This window comes from Amphibalanus amphitrite, unplaced genomic scaffold (genome assembly GCF_019059575.1).
Source record: "Amphibalanus amphitrite isolate SeventyFive unplaced genomic scaffold, NRLGWU_Aamphi_draft 000092F_arrow, whole genome shotgun sequence".
Taxonomy (NCBI): Eukaryota; Metazoa; Arthropoda; class Thecostraca; order Balanomorpha; family Balanidae; genus Amphibalanus; species Amphibalanus amphitrite.
This window is the reverse complement of record NW_024881588.1, coordinates 931,936-952,553: the sequence shown is the minus strand read 5'-3', so window position 1 is coordinate 952,553 and position 20,618 is coordinate 931,936. Positions and strand designations below refer to the sequence as shown.

General features: G+C 51.0%; 1 protein-coding gene across 2 annotated transcripts in view; it reads right to left on the bottom strand.

Moving 5' to 3' along the window:
* Positions 1–20,618, bottom strand: part of LOC122380179 (band 3 anion transport protein-like) — a 76,991-nt gene that overhangs the window by 18,502 nt on the left and 37,871 nt on the right. The window contains exons 1-2 of one of the 2 annotated variants that reach the window (XM_043363114.1): positions 17,894–18,299; positions 4,923–5,073 (exon numbers count right to left, since the gene is read on the bottom strand). In XM_043363114.1, the coding sequence (XP_043219049.1) occupies positions 4,923–5,073; positions 17,894–18,097 (355 nt within the window). In that variant the 5' untranslated portion in view covers positions 18,098–18,299. Of the gene's footprint in view, positions 1–4,922; positions 5,074–17,893; positions 18,300–20,618 lie in introns of those variants that run through there. The other variant, XM_043363115.1, reaches the window with a different exon arrangement.

The following is a 20,618-nucleotide window of genomic DNA, read 5'->3' as shown; positions in this document are numbered from 1 at the left end:
TCCAAACGCATCGCTTTTCTCGGAGTTCATCGTACCAACTCTGTCGCCAACCGGACACATTTGTAACCTCACGCGTCACATTAGGAAAAGACGCTGGCTGACAAAACAATGTCCTATTCTTGTGATCAAATTACGCATGATACATTGGATCGAAACATTTCTGAGGCCAGACCCGTCAGACACAAAGAGACTTCATCTGGTTTGTAATGCGGCCAACGCACCATCTCAGCAGACCACCCCATCAGGACCAACTGGAGAGCGCCAAACGGCTCGAAACGGTCACATCACTGTTCTGTTCGAAGATGAAAAATTTCGTGAATGAGCTCTGGCCCTACAAATCTAAAAGTTGTGCAATGCTTGGTATCGAAATAAGGAACAAGCTAAGGGGGCAATTACGAACTTTTGCGAGCCGGATGTCACACATATTTCAGTTGACATCTCCTAAACGCACCAAGATCTGATGGAGAGATTCGCAGTAATGGAGAACATTGTCATCTAAGTTTAGGAAATTTGAATCCCGTTCAAAACTTAGCTCTCCTCTAGGTCTATCTCTATTCATTGCCCAGCTGCGCGACCGGCATGATCCCACGCGCCTACTCAGGGGCGTAGGCAGGGGGGGGGGCCACTGGGCCATGGCCCCCCCCCCCTTGGGCGCCGAAGGCGCCCTTTGCGATTGGAGGGCGCCGAAGGCGCCCTCCAATCGCAAATGCAATTGTGATATAATCGAATCGAAAAACAATCGCGACTGGAGGGCGCCCTCCAATCGCGAATGTGTTTACAGGGAAAATACGGATGGAGGGCGCCCTCGGAGGACGCCCATTCCAAATACGCCCTCCAAATACGGTTGGAGGGCTCCCTCGGGCGCCTTCCAACCACATTTGTAGGCTGTAGCTCTCTAAGCGTAACGGTGGTCGCCTATGTAAGCCGCTGTCCTGTAAATAAGCGCCCTCTCACCCGAAGGCGCCCTCCTGTAGGTCGCCACCCTGCTACACATTGCCGCCCTTCTGCTGATCGGCGTCCTCATAATTATTGGCGCTCTCCTACCTATTGAGCCCTCATGTGAAATTTTGAAGGCCGCCTTTCTCCCTTTTGGCACCCTCTTGTTCAGTGCCGCCCTCCTACCTATTGGTTCCCTAGTCCTTCCTGTTGAATGTTAATCGGGGCCCTTCTCCTATTGGCGCCCTCGTGTAGATCGCCGCCCTCCTAACCACTGGCACCCTCCTGTTGATCACCGCCCTCCTATCCACTGGCACCTTCCTGTTGACCAGCGCCCTCCGCACAGACGCCCTCCTGTTCGTGTCATCCTCTTGAGCAAAGGCGCCCTCCTCACCATTGCCACCCCCATTTTAATCGTCACCCTTCCGCTCATTGGCGACTTCCAGTTGATGACCGCCCTCCCACCTATTGGCGACCTCTTGTTGATCGCCACCCTCCTATTGGTGCTCTCCTGTTCCTCGCCACCCTCTTACCTGGTGGCGCCCTCCTGTTGATTGTTGATCGGCGCCCTCCTACCTATTGGTGCCCTCCTGTTGATCGCTGCCCTTCTATCCATTGGCGCCCTCCTGCTGCTCGCCAACTTCCTACCTATCGGTGCCCTACTGTCGAAACTCGGGATGTTGATCGGGGCTCTTCTACCTATTAGTGCCCTCCTGTGGATCGCAGCCCTTCTACCTATTGGCAACATCCGTTGATCGCTGCCCTCCTATCATTTATTTACTCCTTTGGCATGTTTTCAACTTAGTCGTTCTATTGCACATAGTTGATGTCTTGCCTGTGAAAACTGCCACAAATGAACGTGCATTCAGCACAATGAATGAAGTATCTATACCTACCAAAACTATCTACGCTCTACGATGCATAAAACATGTCTTTGGTCTTAACGGATTGATCCTACTTTACGTGCATCATGGCATCTATATGGATTACGATTAAGTATTGTCAACAGGTTCGGGCGCAACAGCAGGCATCTGAAGTTTCGGTGATTGAAACTGGTTATGTGGGTACACTGTATGCATCTGTGAGAAGGCTATGAAGGCTGGTCTGAGGTAATTTGGATGATGTTTACGCATCTCGCGCTCCGGTATCAATCCGATACGGTGATCTGGTGCGTAGATATGCCACCGCCAATAAACTTTTATACATCGACACCCATGAGCCAAGCTTTCTGTACAGTTTGTGTGGCAGCGGCCCGACCAAACCTTAGGTATTTTTTACAGCTTCAAATTTGGTAAAAGAGCGAGAGGAGCTTTGAACAGTGATCGTATAAAAGGCGTGCCTAAAAAGCGGAGGAAAAGGTTGTTTTCAAAAATTTCGCGCGCCTTCGGCGCAGCATTTCAAGAACACTTGACCTTTTGTGACCTGGAGTATAATGAATACACACGATGCAAAATCAATGCAGCACGACCTATACGAGGTTACGCAAAAAAAAAAAAAACTGGTGGCATGGTAAAAAACGCCTCCCAACCCCCCAACCCCCACTGAGCGATTTTTTATCTCGCGACCGTATGGCGCCCTCCTTGGGTGAGGTGGCGCCCTCCAAACCCTTGGCCCCCCCCTTCGCGATTTTCTAAATACGCCGCTGCGCCTACTCTCGAAGCGGTTAGTCCGTTGAACCGAGCGGTCTGTCTCCCGGGGCGATGTGAGGTCGAACGGCTAGTGCCGGGCGATCGGCCACTGCCGGCGGAGCGGGCCACTGCCGGCCGGCGGCACAGCGGAGGAGATGAGAGAGAGCGGGCCTACTGCGCCGTAGTCAGCTCGTTACACCGGAGGCCGCCAACCAATCCCGGAGTGAGAGCTGTGACTGAAGCCCGCGGCCGTTGATCAGCGGAGACTGACCCGTCCGCCACTGCACCGGTCAGCAGTCATTGGTTAAGTGACCCAGCGGTCATCGGTCAGCGATCAACAGTGGCCGACCCAGAGGTTATAACGACACTTGGAGCAGCCCAGCAGCGGAAAATCGAAATATGTGACAGAAATGATGGCTGTAGTTACATAAACATGAGGGTAAATGGCCACATGTCACGTAAAACAACTTATCACCTCAATAAGAAATTGACCACTTGTGCAGAGGCATACAAAGCGCATGCCATTGCCTTGTAGAACCGATCGTGTTTATAGTTAGCCCATAATGAAAGGCCGCTCTTGGAACCGACGAAAATAAAACGACCGAGCGTGCCCGATGAAATCAACTCATAAGAGACGTCCAAAGACGTCAGTATTCCATTACATTGATCAGCGGCGAACCTGCAGTCATTTTTCTGCCTGCCTGGTCCTCCCCCCCCCCCCATGAAGCCACTGTCAATGCACGTGAGCCTGCCTCCCAGCAGTGTCCCCATGGACCTTATCTCGCCGGCGGGGCGTAGGCGCACGACATCCTGTCACGAGAGGGCGCCGAGCACGCCGTTCCGCCGTGCTTTTCATGAACCACTCACGAGCCGGCCGCCGATGAACAAGATGCATCCAAATGACCGACCCTGGGCCATTATCGTGGAATTAGCTCTGTGTTGTTTACCGTCGAAGGAGGTAGTCACCAATCAGAGCATATGAAACCGTCCCCGCTGACACAAGTGGTAATTGTACTGGCCGGTCTTTTATAGAGAAATAAAATGTTGCTTTTGTCGTTTGGATAGGCTAGTGCGCCCTTCGTTGCAGGACAAACAAGAGGTTGATATCATGCTAGGCCATTTGTCTTCCGAAGGAATTCGACGACACCCATTGCCTGAACGTTTAAATCTAGACTGTCAGTGCTGTTCGTGATATAACGTGGGTGGCATCCAGTATATCTGCTACGACGCAAAAGCTAAAACATGAACAATAAACATGTCTAGATGACGAAAAACGAATGCCCGAAATCCAGAAACCCGAAATGTGATCCCCTACAGGTATGCTATAATTTACTGAGGCAAGCGTCAACAGGGTAGGGGCAAAGGAGGGATCACAAGTTTATCATTACAGATGACAATAAATTTGAGGTCAGAAAACGTACTCACTTTATGGGAACTAGCCTGCTTTCCAGAGTTTCACATCCAATGAAGAAGGTGGTTCGCCTTTGGCGAACTGCTATCGTTCGATTACGCTTATGTTTTGTTTGCAGTGTCTCCAAGTGGAATCGGACCACTCACGCTGGATTTACGAGCCGGAACTCGGTGCGGGCCAGCGAAGGACGACCACATCCGCACTCGGCTCTACTCCAAATCAACAAGGTCACCGTCTAATGGGACGGGCAGTACCGGCACCGCACCATCGGCCCTCAATTTAGACCGCACGCACGCACACGCACTTTGGGAGGGTCAAGGCTCACGGGGATCAGATAAAACAATGGGAATACGACAAGAAGAGCTCAGATTAAAACGGAAACATTTATACTTAAAAAGCATACACACGCTTGACGCTACAGACAGTACAGATGTCTTGTATGCAGTAGGTATGCATTGTGCAATGTGCATACTGTCATCTGCACTGCATATGAAACTGCTTTAAAAGTCGTGAAAAAATAATCCAATGGCTTGCACAACTGAACGGATATAGACACGCACGCCGGCTCAACTTCCACGCTCTGATATAATAGGCTGTCAATTTATAGACTAGCGTTCGATCGGCCATTACCAAAGTAAAGGCAATCAAGCTGTCAGAAGTGGTAAATACAGGTTTCAGGGTAATCTTACACGTTCTGTTTTGGCCAAGTTGGGTGCAAAGATATGCAAAACGGATTTTCAGTAATATTCGGTCTGGTCGATATATCGGTCTCGAGCCACACAGCGCGCTCTGGTTCTGGACTGGCCAGGGGTGGATGGTTGAATATGGTGTTGCCTATAGTCTAGGGTCCATGCCTTTATCCTGACGATTACAGGACGCAGTGAGAATAGTAAGCCTATACCTGTAGGTATCTCCACAGAGCGATACTCCCTTCCCGCGCCTCTCACCTTGGAAGTCGTCCTCGGAGTAGCGCTTGGGCAGCTTGGGCTCCGGCTCGTCAGCCTTCACCAGCGTCTTGAACACCTCGCGCTCAGTGTCGCCAAACACCTTGTCCATCTCCTCGAGGGCGTCGTTGGAGGCGGCATAGCGGCTGTACGGCTGAGGGAGACACGGGGGGAGGGTGTGACGTCAGACGGACTCGGGGGTGAGGTCAGCGCAGGGTGGTGCGACCACTGACCGCAGCGGTATGGGGCGGAGGTGGAACAGGGTGCAGCGCGACACAGGAAGGATGTGGGTTAGAGATGGGGTGACGTGTCGATACGAACGTCATGTGTTATGCAGGTTTAGGCATGCGACCAGGAACAAAGGGACGACACACGTAAACTAGATCACGGTATCCATGGCGTGAGACAAGGCATGTGAAACGGAAACGGAATGCGATCAGGGTCGAGGCATGAGAAATGAAACAGATACGGACATGAGCAATAAACAGCAAAACAGGTCCGATCCGGTACGATCCGACATGCCTCTGTGAAACGGACGACCTTTGAGGAGTGTACAGGACCACTGATTGTTATGCCAGCCTTGAAGTCGAATATTGCACCAATCGGTAGGTCATGCGTCATGTCCCACCCCCATCAATCAAGTTTGTTTGCTCGCAATCAATCAGTACAGTTCATACACACGATTAAAAATCAGAACATCGCATTAATATACTGCGCTGAAGTCGGTAACGTTCTTGAAGCCTTTTGACGTCATGCAACAACTCAAGTCACCATTTCTCAATAAATAGTTTTGTTTCAATCTGTCATAACAAACCCTTCTACGAAGACCACGGTGGCCCTAGCAGCTAGCTGTACCTTTCCTTTCACTGGACGGATGACCGATGCGCAATGTCACCGTCCTTCCTCCCGGCTATATCTCTATTCGCTGTCTTCCCTCTCGGCTACATCTCTGACTCTGTCCTTCCTCCCGGCTATATCTCTGTCCTCCCTCCCGGCTATGTCCTCGGCCACGCACCTGCACAGGGACCCTAAATGAATGTGATCTTATCTCTCCCTCTCCCCCGCGTGCACCTTAACCAATTAGAATAATCCCGGTATAAGATCAGCAGTTCCCGTTCCGAGAAGGGGTCTCAGCGCTGGTCCGACCCCTCATCCATCTACTGCTGGGATGCCGGTGCACCCTGCGCCGCTGCAGCCTCCATCCCGCTCTCAGCTCTATCCCCGTGCTGCCCACCCCATCCATTCCTCCGGCCGTCCGTTCACTGGGGACTGGCCGTGACACGGAACTGGTCCCGGTTGACCTTGGACGGGTCACGGCGCGGCGACTACGTCACCATGGAGCGTCGAGCGAACTCGGCTCAGTGCAGGCACTTCTGCACCTGCTCCGCTTTGTCCAACCAAACCAACGCTAGTTCCATTCAGCTTGACTAGAGGTGATTCGGTTCAGCCATCCACCGTCCGAGCTCTCTTCTTCATCCTACATAGGTGATTAGCAGCGAGAATCATAACGTTAAATAGACTTTTAGAGCACCGTACCAGAACAGCAGCGCAGCGCCGGACTTTGTGCAGCCGCTTTGTTATCGGTTGGCTAGAGGCTCGGAAAAAGTGCAATAAAGGTCATCAACATCTTACAACAGAGGGTCAGACTCCAGCGTCACGCAAGACACGCAAGGCGCTCAGAAGGCGCGAACGCAGCCGAACGCCCCGCGACAGAGACCGACCAGTGGGTGTTCGGCCGAAACGTGTAGTGTTTGTGTCCCTCGACAGCTGATGGCGACTAAATAAACGTCAGAGAGTACTTAACATTGTTGTGAACAATGTTATCATCGAGTTCTTGAGCCACGCTGGTCTTCTGGTAATACGAGAATCGTTCGATGCTTTACACAGGTGAGCCATAAGTCAGCATGTAAATAATGACGAGCAAAACGTATAGCTCTAGCATGATTCGAACATAAATGAGGATCGCACTGCTAACCAATCAAACATCCTGACATCAATGAAATGTTTACGGCAACCATCACAGGCATAAACACAACCAAGCCGTTTGGATTTCGAAACTCCCCCGTCGTCGCGCACATGTCGCCTATATTGCCGTCATGGCTGGCGCCGGTCCAAGCTGCGAGTTGTCGGCTCCAGCTGCTTACTGGTTGGGCAGCCGTCAGCTGGCCGGTGTCACGGCCGCGGCCCGCGGGGAAGGAATGTGACCCGTCAGCGCGTCTGAGCGCCGCAGAGATCCCGGCCTACAGAGCCACCCCTGCCCCGGTGCCGAGCTAACCCGTCACGTGTGCTCCGGTGCCAGGTGGGCCAACGTGATGGACACATGATGGACTGCAGTGTTGGCAGAGTGTCAGATTGGCCTTTGTCGACCCAAATGAAGACGTTAAAACAGGCGCTGAAACTGCTGACTGAAAGGAGACTTGATGAAGTTAGCAAGCAGCTAAGCAGATGGAGCTACAAATGAATCCACCCATGCATCTCGACATAAGGATTCTCGATATAGACCGGCTATTTTATAGATAGCCATGTCTGAGAACAGCCATGAAGTAGCAACCGGTTGGAAATGAGGCGCGGCCCCGGTACCACGTGATACCGGGAGATGTCTCAGCTGAATCATTCAAGATCCTGTCAGCAACGTCACCAGGATATCGGATCAGACCTGACTCCCAGATGGATGACCATTGTCTGTTGCAGGTTTTACATCTGTGTAAAATCAATCGAACATGGTTCAAACTCACGACCTCATTAATTGAATACACGTAACACGGGTTTATTTGGTACGACGGGCTGCTTGAGAATATATAAAACGATGTCATGTAAGTACCTACTTTTTCGATTCATGTTCGCACCAATGGTGACCAGATATCCATGCACAGGAAATTTGGACAGTGTCTTAGTTTCACACCTTGACATTAACAATCATTTGAGCCGAGATGATGTAAACAGATAGGTACACTGCTACTGGATGTCTGGTCATATAAATAAATATAGCCATATCGTCACGCAGGCCATCAAAAGTTGGCCATATTCACAAGAATAATGAACTCACGAATGACAACATAATTACGACACCATTGTTTTTTTCTGTCGTCGATTCCACCCGACAAAGGTCGATGAAACATGGCTGCCGTCACCCACTGGCCCCTCCAGTTGGCAACGGACTCATGCCTTCACGTCAGTCCGGGCCACAACAACGCCGGGACTGATGGTTGAGCCGACTTTTATGACCGCGCCGCACCGCAGTTTTTCCTCGACGAGGCTCATTTTTTGCGCGATTAGCTCATGCCATGGCATGCATTGGTAAATATTATGCATTGTCGTGATGCTGACGGTGCATCAGCGTTTGCATTGGCAATGCATGGTGATCCATGAATGTGATCGCCAGAGAAAACAAAAGCAAAGAAATGTCGATCCTCCCATCACTGCAGTCATATACTAAAAGGTTATGTTAAAGGTAGTGTGCCAGCTTTCCTGGACCGTATGGAGTTAATGGCCCAGATAAGGAGAACCGGATTTTAAGAACTTATCGATACCTTCAAAACTCATGGAAACGTCTTAAATTCTTCAAATTTTGAGTACCCCAGTGCGAAATTCGCCCCGACGGGTTGTCGGTCGTACCCCAACCACATTTCACACCACTATGAACAATAAATGCACACACTGAAATCGCTATTACCGATATGCTCATCCAATCAAGTTTCGATAAACCCGTTCATCATCATCTCCTGCGGTTTCGAACACGCCTGCTAGGTGGTGCGGTAGACCGCGCCCAAAGCCAGGGCCCCGGTAACGTGAGGTAGCCGAGTCGGGGCAGCGTGCGCTGACCCAAGCCGGGGCCGCGCGTCCTCCCGGTGTCATGTGATAGCCCGGGGCTGCCCGCGGGGATGCGGTAGACCGCGCCCAAAGCTGCGGCCCCGGCTTGGGTCAGCGCACGCTGCCCCGACTCGGCTACCTCACGTTACCGGGGCCCTGGCTTTGGGTGCGGCTTCTGCTCATACTTTGTGGTGCGGTGGTGGTGCGTCGGGCCGCGCGCTCTGACTTCGGCCAAGAAAAATGCGTCAGCTGATCATTGTCATTTCTGCCACTTGCGTGTGGTGAAATGGGGTCATAACTTAAGAGACGGCTTTTTCATATCAATTATTTTACATAAAATCATATTTCAAACCATAAATAATGTTCGACAGCCAAATAAAAGAAACAATACCAATACAGGCTTACATTTTAAGGCTCGACATTGTGTTGTCTACGATTAGACAGCTGATAACTCATTCCCGTACGTCGTAACTCTATAATGACCTTTGCTTATTGTCACATGTGCGCCGCATTCGCGATTGTTGCCGACGCCTGTTTACAGGTCAGCCCACTACAATTGTTATACATATCGAAAAACCGATAAACTTTTAGGCGAAAAAGGCACTATTTCAGGCCCATTTTTGATTTTTTTGCGATATTAGGTAAAAACAGAAGCTTCTTATCCTAGGAAAAATAAAATGGCCAATCTTTCAAAGGTGGCACACTACCTTTAACGCTTGCTTCGTTAATCAAAATTTATCCAGGCTATGGGCGAAATAAGTGAACAAGGGTGTGAGTTACACCACAGCTCTGTTTGAGACGTCCCTGCGACATGTCAACCGTCTGTCACCACACAGAATACGATACCGGTGGGAAAGATGCGGCGTCATGGCACGTGACCGCATGTCCTGTCCATATACAGCACCCATCTGACCACGTGACTGCGGCCGGGGCTGTCCCGCACCCCACATGACGTCACTCTAGTCGGACACCGCGTGGCCTGTCAAACAGACGTGCCTTTGACTCGCATGTAAAACAGAGAGATGTGAACTGACAAGAATTGTCTCTCTCCCAGTCAACTGGAGATAAGTGTCCCTTTCGGGCCCTTCAACTCGCGTCCTTTCTGGAGGGGATTGCCGTCGATTTTACCTCGCTAGGTCGTTGCCCACCTGACCCAGAATCGTTGGGAGAAAGCGGCGACTACAAGGCCGCAGCCCTCCCCGCGAGCCGCTGTCGCCGCGGGCTACGCCGGTCGGGCGCGCCCTCTCGGCCTCCCCTCCTTCCCCGCAGCTCGCGGCGGACCGAATCGGCGGCAGGAGTGACGCGGCGAGACGTGGCGCCGTGTGACGTGGCGTGGCGCAGCAGGTAGCCGCGCCGCCGGCGTTCTCTCGTCCCGCCGTGCACCTGAGCACCTCCCCGAACGGCCGGTCACCGGTCAGGCATGACTGGCCAGACGTGAGGCCGAGGCTGGGGGCTGGTCCGCCACCGCTGCCACTGCCAGCGTCATTCCTGCCGGCCGGGTGGCTGGGAGAGGAATGTGGGGACAGACACAAGAGGCTCCTTACGTATGCAGCATGGCCGAGGACGCCGCGACATCGGCTGGGCGAGCGACGCATGGCTCCAAGGCTATATATTGGAGGAGAACGTCCCAGGTCGGAACAAAACAATCGAGCGAACCAGGAACCAACCTATTTAGTTTGCAAAACACATAGTCAAGTTCCAGAGGCTAATTACAAACAGCACAATCGATAAACGTTAAGGCCACCTTTGAAACCGCTTGCGACGAGGCGTTGGCATTTTCAGCCAAACAGCTTTCTCGGCTGAGTAACTACCACTTTGTGCCTCCCAGCGGTTCCGTAACAACCAGTTCCTTTCGGTTCCGCCCCATCACGAAGCCTCGCGGTCAAAACAGCGGCCCGGCGCGCGAGGTCGCGGCGTTTTTGTTTCGCCCCGTTCCGATGTTCCCTAGTCGGCACCTGTGTGGGTTGCCGTTCCGATCGGAGCGATAGGTGAGAGACGGAGTCACGTCTGCCGATCTGAGACCAGTGCTGCAGAGCGGCTGCTACCGCGACTGACCCCGCCGCGCCGGGACAGAGTCATGGAGCGAGCACACCGGCCGACCGGCCACTGCAGCCTCCACTCCGTGCCCGCCGCTCCTGACCGTCGCGGGAGGAGCTCGCCACGCTGCCGACCGGCGGCAGTGGCTGGCAGTCGGCCAGCTCAGAGGTCATGCACTAGAACTCTCTGATCGTCGCGGGCCGGCGCCGTGCAAAAGGTGATGTGCACACACCGCGCACCCTCAGCTGCTGTGCACACGTGCACAGAGAGGGGCGACAAGGTCACGCGGTGGCACGCACATCAGACAGGTGTCCGAAGGGGTGGTGTAATGGGTTGAGAGAGGACACGTCACCTACCATCCCCGCGCGCCGGTCAGGTGCAAAGATCAGCTGGTGGAGCGGGAAGGAACGAAGATCTATAGCTACCGCCGTGCGCCGGGATAGGACACGACACCAGTGCTCGGAGAATATGACGGACGAGGACTGATGACCTTCCATGTCATGTCAGTTTGTGAATGTGATCCGAAACAGGGACTGCTGGTGGGTGGCCGTCCTTTGAACTACGCCGGCGAGTCAGAATCGCCACTGAATATCGCTACATAACGTCCAAGGTCCTCGCGTACCACCTTTTCAAGTCAATTTTATCTTTTGTCAGTATGCAGTGCGTCAGTTTCTCAATCCCCTCCAAAATTCGTTCATGCCAAGCTAATTTAGCTAGTACCATAGCGTCAGCCGAAAATGTACTTATTTTACATGCATTACAAAATGCACATGCAGAACACTACCATTCAGTGTTTGATGCATTGACAAAATGTAGGTATCTAAAATGTGCAAATGTAAAACGTAAAAAGCCTTTAACAAACTCATAAGAGCTTTATTATCAATCTTCTACTTTCGAAATGAAAATTTCCTTGATGGTAGACAAAATACAGTCATGTAGAATATCAGTAATTCGACTTAATTACCTGACTTCTAAGATCTCCGAAGCCACCGGACATCAAGATGCGACCTTTCGATGACCTTTAACTTGCGAGCCGTAACCTTTCCTGCGGCTGTGCCTTGAACAGCATCCGATAAATTTGGTTCCGTGATCACAGCAGGACAGTATTGACAATACGCGAAAGGTTACCGATTTAATTATGCACGACTTCTGGAAGCATGTACCTATACAAGCGCTATTGCACAGAAAGTACGAATGTAAAGAAGCAATCCCGCAAAATATATAGGCAACACGAATTTCGCCGAGAAAAATCACAGCACGTGCCACCGCTCAGGTCGGACACAGCTCGGCACCTGATGGGCTGCCGGCAGTCCACTCACGACTCTGCCTGGTCCTTCATCAGTACGCAAGGCCACCATGCGTCAGCTTCTTTCGGGCCATGCAGATAGGCCGCGCACGCATTAGTGTCATCATCAATCGAAGTGCCGCCGTGGTGCGCGGCCCCCCACTGGACCCGGAGACGGGCTGTGAGCTGCACAGAGGTGTAACGCAATCGGGCAGGGCGGAGCGGCCAGCGTGCAGGGCTGCCGGCTCCTTGTAGGGGTGTTAACGAGAACTCAGGTGCAAGGAGACAGACGCTATAAGGTGAACGGTGGCTAGTTATGGAGCGTGCCAGGGGCCGCCCGAATTTGTACGGACACGGCGCTTGGACATGTCATTTCGAGGAAGGAAAGGGAATGCAGTACCTAAAATTGAGCTTACAGCTTACTCTGTAAGCCCAGTACTTGCCTGTGTATGCCTGAATAGCAGGTAAAAGAAACAAGCGAAAGGAAGAACATTGGTACCTTTATCGAGTTCCAAAAGTAGGTATTATTAATTTTAAATCAAAGCAGCTCAACAACCGCAGAACGAAACCACAAGAAACTATGTCACCGCAAATGCAGCCGAATGAAACCGCACAAAGGCCGTATGGCAACTCCGTCCACCCCGCAATGGTCGCCCTTAGCGACGCACATGGGAAATGACGGCATTCGGTGACACCCTAGTGACAGTCACGCTGACACCACGGTGACACTGCCGTGACTGTCCACGTGGTGTCACCGACCACCTGACATCATGGCCAGTGCCAGTCATGGGTTAAGAGATCTCCGTGGACCCTAACGCCCACCGTCTGCGACGCCTTGAATACCGAGTGGCTTCGCATTTCTGATGAGGACAAGAAGCCCCGCGGGTCTCCGGCTCAAGGTTAAAAGCCCCTGGGCAGACGAATGCCATGCGATTTACTGAATGGGTATGTTGATGGCGACTCCAATGAGGTTTCTTTTAGCACCTGTCTGAGACAGCACGAAGTTTTAGCGCTCATTTTGTACTCTGTTTGAAAGGGTTTATAAGAGTTGAGCCGACAGACTGAGCAAGTTTGAGCTCAATGAACTGTGAGAGGCAAGGAGATTGCCTGGAAGCTGGCCCAATAGGTGTCACACAGAATGTTCACAATCAATGAGAGACCTTAAAAACAACTTCCCTTACCAAAAGTTCAGTCAGATCCGTGATCTGACTGAACTGATCAGGCATTGGTTCTCCTGCCACTCTTAGCGAAGGATACTCTTCAATCCATATCTATGCCCCCTTACTTGGAAAATTCCTGCGTATTACTCGAATCGACCACATGATCCCCAGCCGGCCAGCATCAAACTGACGGAAGTGGTCATACCGACAGGCGACATCTCTCGAATAGACACGAGGCCAGCTCAAAGGAAGCCAACCAAGCATCCGGCCGACGCCGATACGGTGAATCGCGAACTGCGACTGACGGAGCTTCATACAGAAAGTTCTCTGAAATCGCCGTAAGCTTTTCAAAACTGAGCGAACTCCTTGAAAGGACATAGCCGACGTCTTTCATGTGCCATAACTTCGAGTAGATACTGACAAACTCAATGCACAAACAAAGCCAAGGAGCCCAGCGAAACACGCCTTTAAAACCACAGGAGTGCAGTATCTAATGCTGAAGAGCTCCCGGTCCCAGAGCGAGAAGCCGAAGAGAGCGATAGGTTCATCACCGTTTGACTCATCACTCAACAGTGACCCCACGTCCAGCTGACCCACAGGAGACCGGGGACCGTCCGACAGAGGTGACCGCTGCCACCACCCCTGGCCACACGAGGTGCACCGTGGGCCTTCCCAGCGAGCCCAGTGTGGATGATGTCACATGTCCGGAGGCGATAGCCAATGTTGCTTATACCGGCCAGCAAAGAGCCGTAAAGCTCGATTGCAGACGGGTGCACTCGCCGAGCCGCCGACTCTCAGCCCGACACGCCCACCTTTCCCGGGCGGCTCTGACCCGGAGGAAAGGAGCGAGGGCGAGGAAGTATTACCACTCCACCCCTTCAACGGGATTGTATCAGCGAGGTAATAACAACTATAGCTGCACAGCCCGTGTTTACCTGCAATGAACAGCGGTGCCGAAACATTGAGGCTTGCACGTTACATGTTAAAGTCGCGATGAGAGGTAAGTGGGCAGTAATGTTACTACCGACCAACGCTAACATTGATGGATTTAACACGCCGACATATTAAGAAACAAGTAGGTATTCATTAATTCACACATAAGCGGGCGCCTGTATGTCATCACACAAATGGAAACGCCCGAATGGAACTTTCCCAGTACTAGGTATTGATAGCCCGAATGGTTCAGCTATTGACCATATGATGGAATTCGCTGCGACCCGTAATCATAAGCAGGGTGCACACTTGTAAAAACTGAAAAGGACATGCACGACGTATGGTAGAAATGGACACGGACACACGTCGGCACGTGTTGCACGTGCAGCGCATGCACGTGCAAGAGACACCTCAAAATGCAGTGATAACCACCCGTTGATTTAGTGCTTATTGGAAGATGAATACCCCCGATAGCTATACCGGCTCACATACATTATGCATGAGGCCTCTGCATCTCGCAGAAGGTGAAAATATCGGCAAGGTGTCACGTTATGGCTGAACTGGCAATGGGCTCCTGCATGTTTTTATGAACTGTTATGATGAATTATCGGACCTGCACATTGTAAAAAGCTCATAGATCTGCATAGAAAACACATGAAGACAGACGTTTTACCACATGCTGGACTATAAACTGAATTATGACACGTATGTCATACAATACCCTAACCAAGCACATGTCATTACGGTATGTATCAGCTGAACTTCTGACGACATTGTGTCTGCTTGTAATTTGATACCACACTAACGAGCACACAGGTTTGTTATAGACATGGCCGTGGACATTAAACAGAAGGTAAACGTTTACGAGTACATGCAGTAAAATACGGGCCCACTGCAAATAAACACATATCTGCCCATGATAAAATGTCAACTCATTCAGGAGACACTTATTGTGATCGTTCCAACTTCCCATCTATAAAAATAATTACAAGACTTCTGCGTTCCATTTCGATTCCATAAACGTATCAGCAATCCAAAAAGTGCGATGGCACTTTTTGGATTAGTGCGATGGCATATGCTGGAATAAATACTACGTCATGTAACCATAAAAGCGGTTACTCCGGCAGGCAATGAGATTATGCTGAATCATAAACTACTCCTTATCATAGGCTACGTAATAGTTTATAATAAAATATGTAGCACATTAGTGAGTAGTCTATGGTTGAATGTATTCCTTAACTCGCAGCAGCAAAAAAAGCTTATTGCCGATTGAAGGATTTATCAAATGTGCTAATAAACCAATTACTAAAGTACCCAATTAACCCGCGCCCTGCTGGGGGGGGTGTTTGAACACCCCCCCCCCTTGTGGTTTTTCGCGAATATCTCAAAAACGGCGGCGCGGAGCGCCGCCGTTTTTGGTACACCTTATCATGCATCAATTCTACACATGTTGTGAAAATTTCAGACCAAGGTCATTCAAGGTCAGGTCACCAGGTCACTTGAAGTGACCTCACCTCATAAAAACTTTCAATGTCTGTCATAGCTACACCGAGTGACCGATCGCTTTGAAACTTTCAGCGATTGCTAAGAGCAATAGCATGTATAAAATGTATATCTCAGAATTTTGATATCGATGACCTAAGGTCAGGTCAATTTTGCGACCTCCCCATTATAAGTCAATGGGAGAAAATTGAAATGCGCCTCTTTTGGATGAAAGACATTATAAACACTCCCAAACACCGAATTACAAGTGGTTTAGACACACTGAACTTGAAAATGGTGTCCGTGACCCTTGTTTATGCCCTGAGGTCATCTTAGGTCACGAATGGTATCTAACAGTTTTTCGCAAATAACTTTTGATAGAGGCATGCTAGAGCGATGAAAACTCCTTAGATGTGTTCAGCTCGACGATACCGATCGACTGATATGCAACATGACCCTTTCCGGTCAGGTCATGACCTTGACCTGAGGTCAAATTTTCAAGTTGACCTTTCAAGGTCAAGTTATAGTTCATTCGATGCGTCTTGACGAGAGGAACACGATGCCGGTAAAAGTAAGCTCGTACAAGGCTTGGGTCAAAAGTTATTGCAGAAAAACTGTTTTCGAAAAAATCGGTTATTTTTGCAGTTTTTGCCCCCTGCAGGCAAAACCAATGACGTTAGGTCAAATCTGAGAGAATTACTCAGAAAGGGCGTTAATAGGGCTATCGAATGCGCTTTTCCGCGGCGCTGTAGCTCTATTGGTTCCCGAGTTATGCGTTGGCTTCTTGGAAACTTTCGACATTCGACCTGGAAATCGGCGAAATTTTGCCTTCAATGACCTCTGGTGACCTGACCTTTGACCTGACCAAAAAATGACCGAAGTGATTTCGTCATTATTTTTTACGCTCTTTCGAACGCCGCCTTCCGCGTATCGCTACGTGGCCCAGGAGCCGAGTTACAAGGGGGGGGGGGTGTTCAAACACCCCCCCCCCCCAGCAGGGCGTGGAAATCCAGGACCCCCAGCAGGGCGCGGGTTAAGTAACCCAATCGATAAAACAATTCCCAAATGTTCCGATAACATGCCAAATGTTGCACATTTTCACTTCAACAGGATTCCATTGAATAGATAAGATTAAACAATCCTTATAACGCTTTCCAATTTCCAGTTTATTTCTAAAGGCAATTATGTAAGGCCAGATACTGCATTAATTGAATCGATAGCCAGGCGATTATGATAATTGAATTAATTCAAGAGCAACTGATGATCCAATCGATCCCATTCCAGACACACTTTACAACTCACTGGATAAATAGCTATAATTCGCACGAGTTGTACAGATGTGCTTAATACCAATGATGGCATACTTGACGAGGGCGAAAATTTACACTGTTTGTGGGAGAACAAATATCTGCTGTTGCCAAAAGCATCCTCTCTGGATTATCTGAAACAAAGATTCACGAAATGTCTCACAAATTCCGCAAACTGTGTATGGATTGGAGTTTGGACCAGAGAATCTTATGCTAAGTCGCGGCTGTAGTCCGAGAGCCCTTGCGTCCGTCCTTGGAAGCTCGCACACAGACGTCCACGGTATACCTGCGCGATGGTATAAGAACCGGGTACACCGTCCCGATCGAAGACGTCTCCTTTTGTCATGAGTATCTGTCTATTCACCCAATAGAGCGATCTGAAACCAACTGCTGTTCTGAAATATCTAAGAACATGTTGACCTAATCAAAGGAGTTAGCCAGGAATTTCTCAGTCGACCGTTCTGCCCGTTCCCATTTCTCCGGAAGACTCCCAGTGACCTACAGAGCCCCCGTCCCCACCCCGTGCGTCTCCCCAAACACACCGGGGGGCCCTTGGCGCCGAGCCAACCCGCCGGAGCCAGGGCCGCTACACGGGCGTAAGTAGTGCGCTGGACCACCTGCCAGAAACGTAGCGTCCGGACCGGCGCATGGTTTATCGTCGGCACCGACGCAAAACTATGGTCGATCCCGACGAGCTTTTTATCATCAGTTTCCGTACCAACGCATGGATTACCAAATCAGTACCGAATCACAGTCTGTTGTCGGCACCGACGTACTGTTTACCATCAGTACCGACGCAGTTCATCATAGTAAGGTAACGACACAGTTTACCATCAGTACCGACCTAAGTCTTCTACCGGCCCCAACGTAAAATCTTCAATCGATCCCACGCAAGATCTACTGTCGGTACCGACTTTATATCGCCGATATATAATCATATTGTTGTTGAATATCACCTACCGTGGACGTGGATCGTTGCAGTGGCGGCGGCTGGCGGGCTCCGGACGGCCGCTGGGGACTCCGGCCCACGGCCCCTGCGGGCACGATGGTGGGTCGGGGGCGACCGGCGTCATCCGACAGCAGCGACTGCTGCTCTTGTTCCATCTCGGGGATCGGGTCTTCCAGCCGCACGCGGCCGCGGCCCTGTTGGCGTCGGCCGGCCATGACGGGGGCGGTGAGTTGACTGGGAGTCGGTGACCAGTGGAGAGTCTCGAGGGGTCGTCACCGGTCTGCTGCAGGTGGGTCTCGGCGGCGGCGGGCTGTCCTGGCGGGGAGCACGTGTAGCGCGTCCAGCCGGCGGCTCTGCAGGGCCGATACTGACCGGGCCACCGACGCGCCGCTGCCGGGAGGCCGCGGAGCGCCGGGCCCGACACCGGCCGGCGCCCGGGGCGCTCCGCCCCCGCCCGTGTGCGCCGCCGGCGCCGGAGGGGGAGGGGGTCGCCACTCGCCACCTCCTGTCGGCGCCGGCACCAGCCAGCACGGCGTACCCTGTCCGGCGCGACGTCAGCGGCCGTGGCGTCACTGTCCGGTGATCGGATGTCTTGTTTTCCACCACCGCAATCTTCCGTCCTCTCTGCGAGCCAGCACAGCCCCGCGCCCGGCGAACGCGACGCACTCAAGGCGGCCCTCCCCGCCGCGTCCGACTCATGGATCAATACACGCCTAGCACGATCACTAAGACCCGGCGGGCGCCCACTAAAAAACAAGCCAAGGACGGAACTGATTGATCCGTGCCAGCCAATACCTGGCCATGATACACTTCGTCGTATATAGTGGATGTGGGATGAGGACCTCTGTGTCTTTATCCTGGGCCAGTAAATGACGACAGAGATAAAGATCGATTGGGTAGCAGGGTGGTTATTTCGATCGGACGAAAAGGGGAGACAGCTGTGTTGACACAAAGGACTTGAGGTAAACGATCTTTGAGTCCATGTCATGTAGCTATAGCGACCTGAGTTAGGTTCTGCGATAATCCAAAGTCAATGCGCGTCGTTTAGTTGGATGCTGACAGGCGAACCAATCAATAAGACACAATATTATAATGATACTCCCAAAACAATACCTACTGTCAATGAGGATTGAGGATTCGGGTGTCCTGAAGCATTGGGGACCCGGATAACTGGTCTGGGACGATCCGGAGGGGAGGCATGCTCCTCAGTCCTCAATAAGTCCTCCATTTAAAAAGAAACTCGAGGAATTTGGCTTTCTTGCTGCGCAGTTTAAGACATTTTTTATAATACAAGTTGTTTAAGCATATTGACTCGCCAGTGCTGTTTAAATACGCCTCCCCCACTCCCACCCCCAGCGAAAATCGTCAGGCATTCCGCATTTATGTCACTTATAGTGACGCTGCGTACAGTTCCCAGAATAATATTATGCATATGCCATATGGTTGCATTATTGACGACATCACATGACAACGTCAAAAGCTTCCCAATGACACTGGGCGGCGCTTTTGATACCCGGGGTGGCAACAACAGCCGTCCTACTCCTTCATCATTTATTAACCTCTTTGAAATGCCTTCAATGACGTGACTATGATGTCACCCGGCGACTCATGACGCGTCCTTTTAGGTCCCCCGAGCAGGACGCCCGCTGACACCATGGATACTGACGCTATACTGCGCCCGTCAGTATGCATCTGATGACACACCAGTAGTCAGTACTGACGGTATACATCATACTCATGATGTGGCGGCCAGCCCGTGTGTCTGGTTAGATGGCCGGTTAGGTCATCGCTGTCACCACGACACACCGCGTGCCGGCGCGGCGTCACAATGCAGTTTCCTGCTTCCGCAGTCATCAAAGACGACCTCACACCATTCAAATGGATTTTACCGAAACTATGTCATCATTACTGTTTTATGAACATTTTTAGGAAGCAGGGTATTATTGTCCGAATAAGGCTGAATAGGCCGGTGCCTTTAAAACATATCCACATGCGAGCTGCGGTTTGCTGTATGACCGCCGCGGATAATCCAAGAATGACGTCACGTTACGTCATGGTGGAAATCACGTCATGCATAACAGCTGTGAATAGCATTGGGATGTTAGCTTATTGGATCAATAATCAGCGCCTGTTGATGTGCGTAGACTTTTCCACGGAGGGTTCAGGTAGATTTTGCCCCGCGCCCACTTTTTTGCGGACCTTTACTCAGCGAAAGCAGGGGTCAGACTACACGTCGCAGGACAATATTGTTTTTATTCATTGTAAAACAAACCTTCAATATAACACACGGTTCGTGAGTCCGTGCTTTACTATGAGCCTTATCACAATCTTCAACTCTCATTTCTCATCCTTCCCTAAAACTAAGGAAATCGCGACGTTCAGTTTTTTTATTATTAGTAACACAGAAGCGACACTAGTCGACTGTGCTCACTCATTGACTGTGAGAAAAACGAACTGACTTAGCTTATAAGGCAAGTTTGCCGGTCCGTACGTCTTCCGAGATCAGGCTTAGGTATATTATCATTCACCTTTAAGTTTTTACTAAAGCAATCGGACGCGTGTAAAGTACGCTATAGGTATACCTAGGTATGTGTCGCAGCCCGGTATGCTGAGTGCATGCGTCCTTCTTCATGGCTAAATGTTCAGGTTGTCACCGCAGTTATCTTACATGGTTTGTAACTTAGTAGTACAATCTCTCTTGAAAGTACCACGCATCGGTGCGGTGGATCCATCAAG